Here is a 16,617-nt window from a genome sequence, read left to right as displayed (position 1 = left end):
GTCAGCTCTTCTCTACTGGATCCTCTCTGTTCCTTCTTGAAAACCTCAGTTTCTTCCGGATACCTTCCTGACAACCCGGCATGCTCCCCTTTTAGAAATAGACAAGTGTCTTCCTCTATTTGAACAGGAGCATCTTGGATTTTATGGTTTATTTCCTTAGTCATCTCATCCAACTTTTCTTTTACACTCTTAAAACAAACATTCTTTTTTGGCATCAGTGGTTCTATGAAGAAACTTTAATGTCCATGGAACCTTTCAAATGCAGAAAAGTTTCTTTATAGTAGAAATTTTTAAAATGTTCTTCAAAATGGTTCTTGTTCACTGAAAGGTTCTTTGGGGATCCAAAAATGGTTCTTCTATGGCATCACTGCAAAAACACCTTTGGAACCTTTATTTTAAAAGAGTGTAGATTCTGCCAAAAACTTCAAAGTGAAGAAAAATCATAAAGTTCTTTTCATCTCTGACTTCTAGCTGCCCATCCCCCCAAAAGAAAAATCTGTCATCATTTACTCACCCTCAAGTTCTTTCTTCTGTTAAACATAGAATATATTTTGAAGAATGTGGAAACACCTTGAAGGTGAGTAAATGATGACAGAACTTTCATTTTTGGGTGCTGTGCCTTTACAGCTAACACAGATACTCTGCAAAACAACATACAGTATCTCACAAAAGTGAGTACGCTCCTCACATTTCAGCAATCATTTTAGTATATCTTCTCAAGGGACAGTACTATAGAAATTAAACTTAGATATATTTTAGAGTAGTCAATGTGCAGCTTGTATAGCAGTGTATATTTACTGTCCCCTGAAAATAACTCAACATATAGCCATTATTGTCAAAATAGTTGGCAACAAAAGTGAGTACACCCTAAGATAACAGCACTGTCATTTAACCATGCAAAGCCACGTCATATTCATCATGTTCTTGACAGGACCATACAAAGTTGTGTATCTTGTATTAGAGCAATTAAAATTTGGTGCTTTGAGTACAATTCCCTCATACTGACCACTGGATGTTCAACAAGGCACCTCATGGCAAAGAACTCTGAAGATTTGAGAATTAGAATTGTTGCTCTCCATAAAGATGGCCTAGGCTATAAGAGGTTCAGTAACAACCTGAAACTGAGTTACAGTACTGTGGCCAGGGTCATACAGAAGTTTTCCAAGACGGGTTCCATTCGGAATAGGCCTCGCAAGTGTCGATCAACGAAGTCAAGTGCTCATTCTGTGCGTCAGGTCCAGAACCTGGTTTCAAAAAACAGATGCATGAGTGCTGCCAGCATTGCTTTAGAGGATGCAGAAGTAGAAGGTCCGCTTGTCAGTGCTCAGACCATACGCTGCACACTGCAACAAGTCGGTATGCATTGGCGTCATCCGAGAAGGAAGCCTCTTCTGAAGCTGGCTTACAAGAAAGCCCGCAAACAGTTTGCTGAAGACAACCTGTCCAAGAGCATGAATTTCTGGAACCATGTCCTATGTTCTGATAAACTTGTTTGGCTCAGATGTTGTCCAGCATGTGTGGTGATGCCCTGGTGAGGAGTACCAAGAAAATTGTGTCTCTCCTACAGTCAAGCATGGTGGTGGTAGCATCATGGTCTGGGGAGCTGCAGTTCATTGAGGGAAACATGGATTCCATTATGTACTGTACATTTCTGAAGCAGAACATGATGCTTTCCCTTCAGAAACTGGGCCGAACGGCAGTTCTCCAACATGATATTGACCCCAAACACACCGCCAAGATGACAATTGCCTTGCTGAGGAAGGTGCAGGTGAAAGTGATCTGACCTGAACCCTATTGAGCACCTATGGGGCATCCTCAAGCGGAAGGTGGAGAAGCACCATGTGTGTAACATCCAACAGGTCAATGATGTAATTACAGAGGATTTGAAGAGGATCCCAGCAACAACCTGTGCAGCTCTGGTGAATTCCATGCGCAGAATGATTAAGGCAGTGCTAGATAACAGTTTGACACAAAATATAATAATATATTGACATTTTGGACACAAGTTCACTTAGAGTGTACTCACTTTTGTTGCCAGCTGTTTTGACAATAATGGAGTAATTGGAGTTTTAATGGAGTTTTAAAAAAAATTGAGATATTTTTAGGCGACAGTAAATATACACTGCTATACAAGCACACACATCTGAAGCACGCACACATAAAGTGTCTGTCACACAGCATGTGAGTACTGAACTAAGTTCTCTTTCATGTCTTATTGTCTTAAACTGTCAAATACACAGAAAAAGATTAGCATGAGGGGCCTGAATAAAGCAAGGTAAAATCTCATATAGGCAGATGTTTGTTTTTGACCCCTTTTTTGCCACATAAATAATTAAAAAGTCAGTAAAGTCATATAGCAGACACTTTTATTCAAACAGACTCACTGCTTGCTTTTTAGGCGACAGAATCTTCCATCAACAGACAAGTCAAAATTTAAAAAACTACAACACACCACACCACTCCCTAAACACTGTCACTTACAACAAGAAATGCTAGTATAACTCTAAAAGTCAATGTTTCAATGCATGGCTCAAGGAATGAAACAAAGCAATTTTTTTTAATGCTTTATTCTATTTTGCAGACAAGGGTATAGTAGCATTTTGTTAATTTGATAGATGGACAGGAAAACAATGTACAAAGTACAGGCTCTCAAATGTAAACTCAGACTTTGTTAAAATAGATAGACAGATGCAGATTATGGGAATGTCTTTGGAATAATTATTTCTTTCCCAGTATAAAACAGACTGTGGTAGAATGAAATGAACATTTAGGCTCAGATTCCACCTCAGTGTGGTGTGTTACATTATGGAACCATGACTTATTTCCTAAATAAATGTGAATTCAAAATATTGAAAATAAATGAATATATAAAGAGGCAAATTAAACCCAAGCAAAGTCTTAAATCTACACAATTTGGCCTTGAATTCAAAATATGTTTACACATGTGTAAAATAATTTAATCTTCTGAAAATATTGTCCTGAAAATCACAATAAAATCACAGTAATGAGATACATCATGGATTGATAGGCTCTCTGTTGATCTTTCTCATCACGCTTAAACATTTACTCTCCTTTTGTGTGCAGACAATCCAGGGAGAAACACAGGAAGACATTGCTTCATTGTTTATTCTACCCCTTTCATGAACTCCAAAAACTCTGATAGAAGGATAGTGGAAATACATAGAAAAAGGGACAAGGATACATTTGCATCACATTGGGTCTCTGTTTTAAAATTAAACATTTTTAACTTTCAGTTAATTTGAATGTAACACAATGCGTGCTTACCATCATAATCGATTTTTCCATCATTGTTTTTGTCTCCGTCCCTCATCAGTTCCTCGATGTCATCTTCAGTGATGGTTTCACCTGTAGCTTCCAGCATCAGCTTCAGTTCATCAAGATCAATGTAACCATCTGCATTCCTGTCCAGATACAATGAAAAACTGTCAAAAACCCTTAAACCTACCACAGGTCAGTTCTCTTCAGTTTAGTTTAAGAACACACATACTTATCAAACATACGGAAGAGTTCTGCCAGTTCTTCCTCTGATTTCCCTTTGCTATCATCTTTCATGCATCTCACCATCATGACCAAAAACTCCTCAAAATCCACCGTACCACTGCCTGCAAAAGTACACCAACAATCATTTTAGCACAAGCTCATTTTCGAATAGTAATGACAGTACCTGCACTGACGTTTCACTGTTTGGCGTTTTATTTCTGCATTCTAAAGACCCCCCTCCACCCTGCCCGCTTTTCGTTTTTATTATTATTTATTATTCGGTTAAATATGAAGATTAATATCAGTGGTAAACACGTCAATAAAAAATGAACTTACTACTTGGTAGTTATACAGATTACTTTTATGCTAAGTTTGGAGCAACATGTAGATGAGTAAATGAAGTTAAGTTTCATTAAGGTTCTGAAACATTATTTATTCTGGATTGTTCTGGACTTTACCGTCCTCATCCACTTCGTCAATCATCTCCTGGAGTTCTTCCGGCGTGGGGTTCTGGCCCAGCATCCTCATCACCTTCCCAAGCTCCTTAGTGCTAATACAGCCATCCTCAGCGTCCTGAACGAAAATATCAAATGCTGCGCGGAACTCTACAAAACACGAACACTGAAATTTAGCCGTTAGTTGTGTACAGTACCGTTTCTCTCTCATGAACCACTTAATGATATTGATATTGTGAGTCAGTGTAGTAAATCATTTTTGCTCATAGCCTATAAATAATGTTGTTGTTTTTATTAGTTGGGCTTGGGTTTAAAATGTAGATACTTTTGCAGTGTTACAAGTGTTTCAAATCCATAAACATAAAGTACTGAGAAAAAGCTAATTTGTCATCCTACTGTATGTAGCATAATCTACAAATGGAGATGGCTTTGAATATGGGTTAATGAATTGTTATTTTACGTTGTAATCATTTACTTTTTCACAGCACTGTAGGTGTTACAAGGAGTGATTGACGAGAGGCGAGCGGATCCATAAGCGAGCTTTTATTAGAAGGACTAGACAGAGACATGGTCATACAGGCAGGGTCGTGACAGGAGCAGACAGGAATGTAACAGGCGATCCAAGAGAATAGTCCGATAATAACGAGCGATAAATCACAGGGCAGGCGGCTAGACAGACGTAGACGAGAAAACCAGGCAGGAGATCAAAAAACCAGGAACTTGGAACACACTAGGAGAACAGGAATAATAACACGATACAATACAACAACAAACCAGGAAGTGCAACTGAGGAGGACCGGGGTTTTATAGGATGCCTGATTGGTCACGGGGGCTGACGCAATCAGAGCGGTGGAGGATGGGAGATGCAGTCTAAGATGCAAAGTGACAGTCAGAGTGAGTGGGTGGAGCGAGAGTGACATCTGGTGGTGAGTAGACAATGGAACACCGACCAGGTTTGTGACATAGCCCCCCCCCAAGGAGCGGCTTCCAGACGCTCGAAAGAAACAACAGTCCAGGGAAGCGGTGGGATGGGAGGGAGACAGGGCGAGGGCTGGAGGACCAGGTCCATGAGGGAAGCCCAGAGATTGAGGCAGGACCGACAGAGCAGGTACCCTCCAGGGTGGAGCCGGAAGCAGAGCAGGAGCCCTCCAGGGCGGAGCCGGAGGCAGAGCGTGAGGCGCGGGCGCCCTCCAGGGTAGAACAGGAGGCGCAGAAGCCCTCCGAGGCGGAACGACCCTCCAGGGCGGAACAGGAGGCGCCGCAGCCCTCCGGGGCGGAACAGGAACCGGCGTCATGGTCTGGGACCTGGGGAGAGCAGGGACAGAGGAGGTAGACAGAATAGGGGAAGGGGGCGGAGCAGCCCTCCGGGGTGGAACAGGAGGCGCAGCGGCCCTTCGGGGCGGAGCCGGAGGCGCAGCAGCCCTCCGGGGCGGAACAGGAACCCGCGTTACGGTCTGGGACCTGGGGAAAGCAGAGATAGAGGAGGTAGAAAGAGTATGGGGAGAAGCAGAGAGTCTGTAGAGGGACGCCGCCTCCATGGGAGGATCCACAGCCGAAGCTGACACCTCAGGAGGCATTGGCACGGCTTCTCCGACTGGTGAGGCCTCTGGGTCTGTCTCCTGGTCAGACGGGAGCTCTGGAGCAGGCTTGAGATCAGACAGGAGCTCAGGATCAGGCTTGAGATCAGGCGGGACCTCTGGCGCAGACTTGAGACCGGACGAGACCTCTGGAGCAGACTTGAGGTCAGACGTGATCTCTGGAGCAGACTTGGGACCAGACGGGGCGTGACTTGAGTCTGAAACCGCTTCGGGAAGACCGGCCATGATGGGTGCCGACTCAGGAGCAGAAAACATGACGTGACCAGGCTGTGGCTTGACTGAGACGGCCTGAGCAGGCTGTGGCTTGGCTGACGGGGCTTTAGCCGGCTCTGACGTGGCGGCCATCTTGTGCGGTGGCTCTGGCGAGGCGGCCATCTTGTGCGGTGGCTCTGGCGTGGCGGCCATCTTGGGCGGTGGCTCTGGCGTGGCGGCCATCTTGTGCGGTGGCTCTGCAACTTGGCTTGAGACAGGAAACACAGCTCCAGCTTGGTTTGACACAGCTCCAGCTTGGTTTGACACAGGAACGACATGGCTTGACTCAGGAACGACATGGCTTGACTCAGGAACGACATGGCTTGACTCAGGAACGACATGGCTTGACTCAGGAACGACATGGCTTGACTCAGGAACGACATGGCTTGACTCAGGAACGACATGGCTTGACTCAGGAACGACATGGCTTGACTCAGGAACGACATGGCTTGACTCAGGAAACACAGTTGCAACTTGACTTGACTCAGGGAATGTAACTGTACCTTTAAACGGCTCTTGTATGGCAGCTGTGACGTGACGGAGCTCTGTGATCGCCGCCATCTTGTGAACGGGCTCCGCCGTTGCCGCCATTGTGTGGACGCGCTCCGACGCGGCCGCCATTTTGTGAACGGGCACAGCTGTCGCCGCCATTAGAGCGATGCTATCCATTACGTTCGCCGCCATTTGAGCAATACGATCCATTGCCGTCGTCATGGCTCGGGCGCGCTCCAGCGTGGCCGCATTTCCCGAGTGAGCCAAGCGGCCAGCGGATCTGTGGCGTCGCGCTCCGGCGCGGCCGTCATTATATGAGCGGGGTGCGCGGCCGCCATTACCGCGTTGTCGCTTTCCTCCTCCGCGACCCCCACAGTAAGCGACGCGCCCACACACAATAGTCCAAAGTCCATACCGGAATGACCGAGGGAAAAGCTGCTGGATCCTGTTGTGCTGGTTTGTTCTGTTACAAGGAGTGATTGACGAGAGGCGAGCGGATCCATAAGCGAGCTTTTATTAGAAGGACTAGACAGAGACATGGTCATACAGGCAGGGTCGTGACAGGAGCAGACAGGAATGTAACAGGCGATCCAAGAGAATAGTCCGATAATAACGAGCGATAAATCACAGGGCAGGCGGCTAGACAGACGTAGACGAGAAAACCAGGCAGGAGATCAAAAAACCAGGAACTTGGAACACACTAGGAGAACAGGAATAATAACACGATACAATACAACAACAAACCAGGAAGTGCAACTGAGGAGGACCGGGGTTTTATAGGATGCCTGATTGGTCACGGGGGCTGACGCAATCAGAGCGGTGGAGAGGATGGGAGATGCAGTCTAAGATGCAAAGTGACAGTCAGAGTGAGTGGGTGGAGCGAGAGTGACATCTGGTGGTGAGTAGACAATGGAACACCGACCAGGTTTGTGACAGTAGGTAGCAAAAAAAAGTGTATTTTAGTGGCATTTTAAAACACATCACACAATGTTTGCTGCATAGTATTTTTCCATACCATTTTTCTGCTCGTCGGTGAGCTGCTCTACCTGTTGAAGACATCCATGGGTCAATAATCATGACAGAGTTGACACATAAACAAACACAATATGCATCCACACAGATATTGCAGTCATTTTGGTCAGTGGAAGAATTTATCTACATTTATTTTAAATGAGTTTCGTCATTGTTGTAATCATGATACTTAACCCTACAAACAAAAAATGACATGATTTGTGTGATTTTTTTTTGCAGCAGCTAACATTAGGGGAGAGTGGGGACAAAAGTAACAAAGCTATTTTCTCAGAGTGCGGACTGTATTTGCTTTCCAAGCTATGACAGCACATTCAGCACGCAACCCTTGATGGAGCTGAGAAATATCACGTGATTTCGTCATTGTTATCCACGGTTAAGCAGTTTTCCAATACAATAAGTAAATTATGGAAGCGGTTTTGTTTCTCCTTTCATGTATCACAGTAATGATCAATCTACATGTTATTCGGGGCTGTAATACATTCTGAAGTTTGGCTTTTCAGAGTTTTTCAGTATAGAAGTATGTTTTGAAACATTTGATGAAACTTAAATTTAACAGGAAAATGTAATAATTTTTTGCAAAGATTAATGACAAAATATGTTTGCAGTTACATATTAACAAAGTCATAGTCATGCATATTTAATCAAAACAAGGGCAACACAAAAAAGCTAGTATTGTTGTGTTACTTCTGACCCACCTGTGTGTTACTTCTGTCTCAACCAATGGGGTCGAAACTTATGCAACTTATGTTCAAACTGGATATATGGTATACGGAAGTCTTTCTACATTTTTACAAAAATACCACCTGGTATTAATAGACCACACTTCTGAGTTATAGGCCACAGCAAAAGTATCTCTCTCTCTACAACTTTATCTTTTTAAATTATGTTTTTCTGAAAAATGGTACTTTTGTCCCCACTCTCCCCTTACTAAAATACTGACCGTTGCTCAGTCTGGAGATTTACTTTCAATGCTTCTATAATGTGTGTAATTCGTTTAACAAACTGCAAATTATATTTATTAAATCTGTATAATCCAATAGTTACATTTGTATGTACGTGTGTAAATAATATCTATATGATGGTTTTTAAATATGGTGTAGTATATATATATATACACGCATATATTTATATATTGATGACATATTTATGTAGTTTTAATAAAAGCATGTATACACAAAAAAAATCATGTTTTTGTAAAAAAATGTTAACACGTCTGTCTATACTATCCTATTGCAAAAAAAGGCAAAAACACCAAAGAAAGTAATTAAATAAATACCAAATGTATTGACATGCTTTGAGATGGCTGTACATGCATGGCATATATGTCAAAAATGTACTAAACATATGTTTTACTTCATATGGGAATATATTTCATATATGGAAGTTTAATATATGTACATGTGTTACATTTGCGTATGGGCTATTTAAACGTTGTGACCTCATTAGCAACACGTTTGCTTAAGTCCAAACCCACATTTCATCCAAAGACACAGACTGAGGTTAGATCTGAGTAATGTGGATTACACGCTGTAGATAAAGGTACTCTAAGAGTTAAAAATAACAAACCGCAGATAAAGGACATGATATGAGGTGGCGTAACAATGGATGGGTAATCCGGCAAAGCTAACTCATGAGACAGCTGCTTAAGTAAGAGTTACTGTCTATAGTCCCATGTCGGATCCAACACAAACCACCAGACTGGTGTGACACATAAACATGTATGAGGATGTTCCTCCCAGACTTACAGTCTCGTGTACATCTCAGAGAGAGATCAGCGGAGATACACACACACACACACACACACTCAATCATTGCTGGAATCTGACTTTGAGTGTTTTATCTTAAGCGCCTGTTTTTCCAGCATGCAGACATACATGCATGGCTGAGCAAAGCATGCCAAAATTAGCCATGGGAGGTAGGCGGTGCTCCATGTGTAGTCATGAATGATAGTGTCTCTGCTCTTGAGTAGCTCCTATCTTACTCTGATAATACTCAAGAGTCAAGGTATTTTCAGCAGTCTTTTTTTAGGCTTCTGGCATAGAGTTGACCAGCTTGAATGATGTACTATCCTGTATGATTAACATTTACACACATTATAATTGCATTCTAAGTGTAAGTCATTGTTGCCACAACAGAGAATATAATAATGTTGTATTATAGTTTGAACATTTATATGTGGTTGTATAAATATAATCTTAGCTTCAGAAATTATTATCACTCTAGTAAGCAATGTGAAGCCTTATAATGCTTATGTTTTCATAATTGTTTTTTTTTTTAACCACAGCTGTGATAAACGTAACTATTCATGGATATTCATGGTTACCATTAAATGGTAGAGTTGATTACAACTCATGATCAACATGAAATGTCAAATGTCACATATTATAAGGTAAGATGGGGGGAGATGCCATATTTAGATGGCCAAAATTTGCATGGACAGAGTGATTAGCAAAAAAACATTTGCTAATTTAGTTAATATTTTATATATAAAAATGAAATATATGACTTAATTCTGTTAGTTTATAAATGTTTTAATGAATGAATCGAGGTAAATGTGCATTTCAATGACTAAATAACAACACCATGAATTACAACAAGAATAAAATAAATAAATAAACAAATAAATAAATGAATAACACTAACTACATTCAAGTCTGGGCCTTCTGTGCCACTTCTAGGAGGGGTGTCTTACCCCAAGGGTCTAATTGGATCGTTTTACTTAAAATTAAAAACAATACATATTTTAGTCCACAAATCTACAAGCAAGGATGAATGTGACAAACAGATGCAAAAAAAAAAAAAAAAAAAAAAAAAAAAAGAAAAAGAAAAGTATTGATATGATATGTAACATTAAGACAATGTCAAGGAAAAAAAGAAAGGGGAAAATGAAACCGAAATAACACCAAATTCTTCAGAAGTGCAACCATGAAAAGGTAAGTTACAATGATATATAAGTTACAACTATTTACAAAAAAGTTATTGTTGTCAAAATTTATTTTAAAGTCAAGAAAACCAAGAAAGTTCTATGTGGAAAATTTGCCATGAAAAAAAAAAAAGTATTTCTATAGACTCACCGCTGCTTTGTAGATATCGTTCATTGTGTGTCACCTGTGAAAAGATCAGATGAAGTGGAGAGCAAAACACAGTGCTAAATGAGCTTTATAGCAGAACAGCCTGTTCCCTCCTGCCCCTCTGAGTATGGGACGGTCCATCGCAGTCACTCAAGCCTGATAAAACAACAATGTGGTCATGATGGGGGTTTAGTCAAAAATGGAAGGGTAAACTACCAGCAAACTATTTAATCTTTGTGACTATGCAAAGAAATTCACTTGTAATTCATTTATAGGCATTTCTGGGTCCATGTATTTAGGCATTTCTCTACCATGTATTCAGAAGTGACACAGAGACAAAGGCATCAATGCACTATACTAAATATAGCAACAACATCAGGTCAGCAAAATAGCTCCAGTATTAAAGCCAAAAGAAAAACACTGGCAAACTGGATACACACATGAACACTCTCACACAGAAATGATAGCAAATGATAACATACAGACAGCATCATGACTTTGATAATATAATAGAGACTGAATAAACAATTGCAAACAATTGCAAACCTTAATTCAAAAGGGGACTGTAAAACTTTGTTCCAGAACCTAGTGATATACAGATCCTACCGTATGGTGTCCATATGGGGACATGGTGATGGAAAAAAAAAAAGACGGAAGCAATACTGCTTTTGCGTATATATAAATCTTGTGGCAGATCAGCAGTAAATGACTGAATTGTGAGGATAGGACAATATTTGGTCAAAATACCTGACGGTGCAAAAACAAATCAAAATGCTGAGAAAATCACCTTTAAAGTTGTCCAAATGAAGTTCTTAGCAAAGCATTTTACTAATCAAAAAAGTTTTGATATATTTACAGTAGGAATTTTACAAACTATCTTCATGGAACATGATCTTTACCTAATGTCCTAATAATTTTTGGCATAAAAGAAAAATCGATCATTTTGACCCATACAATGTATTTTTGGCTATTGCTACAAATATACGTGTGCTACTTCAGTTTTGTGGTCCAGGGTCACATATACACTTAAATGATATAATCATTATGGTAAGTGTCGCCTTCTTTGGACTGCACCCACAACCAGGTTTTTTGTACTGAATCTGGCTTTCAGGGTCAATTTAATGTTTAAGCTTCAAGGCCACATTGTGGAGCACACAGTAGGTAAGTGTAATTTGGCTTATTTTAACAATAATAAAGCTGTTAACTTGAGGCATAACCACTGACCTTTTAATAATCCAGATGTGTGCACAATACACAATATTATAACGCATTTCTTGGACAGTTTTCAGCAGATGCTGTTGCCTCTAGAGCTCAGGTAAGATAGGTCCTTACATTTGTCCTATAATTTGCAGAACTGATCACTCACCGAAAAACATTGTTGCTCACATTTAATGTATAAATTCGTATGGAAATTAGAATCAGAACTAATTCATGCTTTTTATAAATGCAGCCCCAGGAGTCTACATTGATTGTCAATTTACATTTACAACAATGCAAAAATAAAAGCACATTGCTGTACAAATTATACTAACTTTCTGTGCTCTCTGAAGGGGGCAGTAGATTCAAATATTTCCTCTGACATAAGCAGATATGCAGGACAATCATCATATGAAGACAGGAAGTGTGCTTTTATTAGAGCACTGCACACTTCCCTTTACAGCGATGGCTAACAGAAACATCAGCCTTCCTTCCTAGACTGTAATCACCCCACATCTCATGAAACGCCATTCAGAGCACATCATTTTGGAGAGGTTGCCATAGAAACCATATAGTAGCAGAGCACAGATGAACACAGCAATTTCCTCTCGCACTGTGTCCTCAAATGAAAGGAAAAAAGAAGACAACATAAGACAGCAGAATGAGGGGAAAAAATGCATGCACACATACATTACAGCTTGTCTTAGGGTTGTCTTAGGATGACATTTTTTGTTATTAAAATAATAATACAGTTATTTTATGGCCCATACTTTAGAATCAAAACACTATCTCTCAGCATTTTTCATGTCCTCACACATACTCCATGTCAAAGAATCAACATTTGACCTGCAGACTGTTGATGAAGATCACTACTACTAATCCTGCTCAGTGTGCTAAAATCTGAAAAAGGTGGAAACAACTGAAACCGACAAACACTCACAGTGCACAGCATAAATAAGTATACCCCCTCTAAAACTTAACAAATTGAGCAATTACTCTTTGACATATTAGGTTTCTTTGGAGATATAATGTTCCAACAAGCCTGCTTGATCAATTACCAAAGAAGAATGTCAAAATTATTTAGCAAAATAGGATTTTCTTATCAAAGCGATAAAATGTTGTGTTGCAAAATTAAGTACACCCTCCTGAAAGTTACTAAATAAAACTAAAAAATAAAATAAAAATGTGTATAGGTTTAAGGCTATTTTTGATCAACAGGTAAGTATATTGAACCGAAACTTTTAAAGACAAGTAATTTCCTGATAATTAAAAGTGTTGTATAGCCCACTGAATCATACTCAGATTTAATGCTGGCAGCAATGAAACCATTTAGGAGAAAACTGCCAGGTGAATTATTTCTTAAAAGAGGACAATGGTACAAAAAGAACACCAAATTATTGTTTTAAGTGTGAAAATATAGCAGAAGTAACACCGACATTCAAAAACAATGGATTTTTGACTTGAAATAATCAGGTCTTCACTTTAAATTTTAATTTAGTGATGAGTGAATTTTTGCTAGAAAAAGAGCAGGAGAAATACCAAAAGTTATGAAAAGAGTGACACTTTATCTCACTGAGTACGACGCAGCCTGCAGAAGTGACATGCATGGTTGTTGTCACCACCAGAATTACCTACTGTGGCCAAAGCACAATAAACTCATTTAACCTCTTGCAAGACCCATATTTACAAAATATAGACTTCTGGGAATCCATACTCTGGTCTCAAGAGACCAAGTCAATCATTTCGGATCCAAAAGCATCCAAAATGTTCTTGTGTTGCTAAAGAAGGAGTACAGTGAGAAGTGCCTGGTTCCCACAGTGACGTATAGGGATATATGAGTGCTAAAGGTGTGAGGGAGTTGTGCTTTATCAGTGCTGTCATGAATTCACACACCACTGTGTGATGTAATACAAAAACTTGAAACAGAAGATGCTAACCTCTCCTCGTTCCCTGCATTGTTGGGCATTTTTTGACAATGAAAATCCCAAGGTCAAAATCCTTCAATGGACATATATTTCACTCAGTCTTAACAGTCTTGAGCAGCTTTGGGGGATTCTGTAGAGACGAGCTGAGCAACACTCCCCACTAAGGACCAGTGCATTTAAGGAGGTCGTCCTCCAGGAGTTAAACAGGACAGATGTTGCATTTTGTCATGAACTTGTACACTCAGTGCCAAGAAGGGTCAGAGCAGTGTACTTAGAGTTCTGGAGGACATACTAAGTACTATAATATTATACATTTGCTGAATTAAATCTAGGGTGTACTCATTTCTGCAATCCTTCATTTAAACAAAACTGGCTAATTTACTTATCTTACAGAAAACACTGGCATATATTTTTTTGTTTTGTTTAACATATTTAAATTTTGCCATCTTTCCATGATTTATATTAGTGATCATTAAGAAAATACATCTTTTATATTTATTCAGAGGGGGTGTACTCATTCATGCTGTGCACTGTATACTTAATGAATGTATGCTTAAAATAAGAATGTAAATTCAAACTGATTCAAATGAATCTGAAATTGAATTGAATCAATTTGGATCAGTATAGCTATACTGGGCAAGTCCTCAGCATGATTGGTATTGAATTGGGAGAGTAACTGTTTCAGTGATTTTCTGGTTAAAAGAGAAGCATAATTTGGTTAAATGTAATTATGCTGTTTGTTGCTGCAACAGACCTTCAATTTTTGACAGTAATGAAAGCAAGACTCTAAAGTGAGGTTGTTTAACAACATACCAATCATTCAGCTGACTTTTAAAAGACTTTTAGCAGAGCAAAACATTTTTAGAAGATATAAAACATTTTTGAAAGTTGTGAGTTTTGAAAATTACATGAGACCTAGGGGCTTTATACGGCACGTGCCATTGTAAAGATGCTAATTCAATCTCTCACAGCTTCATTTTCCTCTGTTTAAAATTCAGTATGGTGTCTGTCCTGAATAAAAGTTTATTAGGGGAGTGCGGGGCACAACCTTACACTTTTTGACTTACTCAGTTTGTGTAAATCCATGTGGGGTTCAGAGTAAAATCTTTTATCCTTATTAATTTCACACTTGTCTAGTACAAATAAAAATATTGGTTTGTTACATAATTACATTTTCGATATTTAACTCAAAAGAATGGACGTGAAATGTGACAACATGTGCCGCAGGTGGGGTACATTGTAACATGTGAGGGGCACATTGTAACATGACCATATGACAGCTTAAAATGTTATCTGATTTAATAATAATAATAATAATAATAATAATAATAGACAAAAAAAAAAAAACTAAAATATTTAGTTTAATTTATTGATAAAATAATGGTATTAAAGGATTCAACATAATCTCATTTTGGAGTTTGACATTGCAACCATGCGTGGGACGGCCCTGATCACAACACGCTATACAGTATAGTTCAAAACAATATGCACAAATGAAGAAACACATTCAGGAATGCACTCCCCTCCCTCCACACACAGCTCTCATAGAACACAGGACACATAAACGAGCCAAAATGCTTTACATTTCTTGAAATAATAATTTATGAACATAAAACATTGATTGTCAGTCTTTATTCACCTGTTTCTTGTGGTTTCCCATTAAAGCTCATAAAAGTAAATAATGTAAATTGCATCACTATTGTCATAGAATAGGATAGTTTAATAATAGCAGGGCACATTGTGACATAGTGTTACAACGTTTTTCCATCTGCACAACTGGAATTTAAAATTGGTTAATGTCTTCTGCTAATTTGTGAAGCATTACAACTATCTAAACTGATAAATAAAAGATTGTAGATTTAAATAAGAGCAGATTTGCCTCATTTTAAATGAATACTAAAAACTGTAATGGACAAAATGGGATTGTTTGAAAGGGATTTTACACAGAACGTGTTATAAAACATCAACCTACTGCTCATGTGTCTGTCATAGCAATGTAATGATAACAAATGTAACATTTATCAAAATTTTTACACTTTTATAGGACTGAAGCTAAAATACAAAAATTGTCTCTTTATTTTTGTAAAAAAAAAATTAATTTAGAAGTTTACTTAAACCGCAATTTTATGTTAGTCCCTAACTTGTCAGATTGTAATCAGCATGAAATGCTTTCATTCTTAATGCTTTTCATTCTTAATACCCTTTCTTACTATAATACACCTAAAAAATATGAATAAAAATATGATACTACTAACCATTTTCTGCACCATTATTAAAGAGACCTGAATTATATAATTTGTGATAAATGATGTCACATATGAGCAGAGTCTAAATTATTATGGGTGTAGAATAATTAGTGTGATGGGTTTGAGGGACATAACTTTAAAATCTGCAAAAATCTTTCAGAACATTTCTTGCATTTTTTTTTTTTTTTTAGAAAAAATAAATGCTTACATTATTGCCAAAAATCATAGACACTTGCACATTTTGTTAATAATTTAAGTACAAACTCAGTGAAGTGATGCAGGGACATGACACAATTCTTGGTTTAAGATAGATATAAGGCATTCCCTATCTGTCGTACACTCCGAGTTGTGTCGAGTTAGTGTACGACACTAGGGGTCGCTCTTGAGAGCCCAAACACCTCTGACAGTTTTGAGAAAGGCCAATGAAAATTGGGTGTGCAGATTTGCATAGCTGGCCACGCCCCCGGACATCCGGGTATAATAGGGCAGCGTGTGCATCTGCTCACTCGTTCTGTTCTTCGGAGCCGAATGCAGCGTCTCTGCGTGAGATGCAGCAACATTCACCTCTCTCGTCGTTGGATCTGCAGCACAGACAGCGGTCTCTCCCTCTCCAGCTCAGCCTGTGTTGTGAGAGTCCCCTGGGTGCGTCGACGGCGATCTTGAAGAGCAATCTTCCTTCTAAAAGGGTGATTTCTCTGATAGAGCTGGCACGGTAGGATTGTGTGTTGGTTAACATATCTTTCCATCCGTGTCATCCTGGTTGCGGCTTACCTTCCCAAACGATCGACACGACCGTTGTGTTCAGTGTTGAGTTATGCTCACGCTGATGCAGCGCTTGTTGTTGACTC

The 16,617-nt window shown here is 39.4% G+C and overlaps 1 protein-coding gene across 1 annotated transcript; it reads right to left on the bottom strand.

Moving 5' to 3' along the window:
- Positions 1–2,349: 2,349 nt before the first annotated feature.
- On the bottom strand, positions 2,350–10,531 carry tnnc1a (troponin C type 1a (slow)). Its single transcript, XM_051096215.1, has 6 exons — positions 10,405–10,531; positions 7,314–7,344; positions 3,960–4,106; positions 3,509–3,623; positions 3,286–3,422; positions 2,350–3,156 (listed from the first exon to the last, which is right to left on the bottom strand). The coding sequence occupies exons 1-6, from the start codon at positions 10,426–10,428 to the stop codon at positions 3,125–3,127; spliced, it is 486 nt and encodes a 161-aa protein (XP_050952172.1). The 5' UTR covers positions 10,429–10,531; the 3' UTR covers positions 2,350–3,124.
- Positions 10,532–16,617: the final 6,086 nt, after the last annotated feature.

The sequence above is a fragment of the Labeo rohita genome, chromosome 23, assembly GCF_022985175.1.
Source record: "Labeo rohita strain BAU-BD-2019 chromosome 23, IGBB_LRoh.1.0, whole genome shotgun sequence".
Taxonomy (NCBI): Eukaryota; Metazoa; Chordata; class Actinopteri; order Cypriniformes; family Cyprinidae; genus Labeo; species Labeo rohita.
Note: the sequence above shows the minus strand (reverse complement) of the source record. Positions and strands in the feature narration are given on the sequence as shown.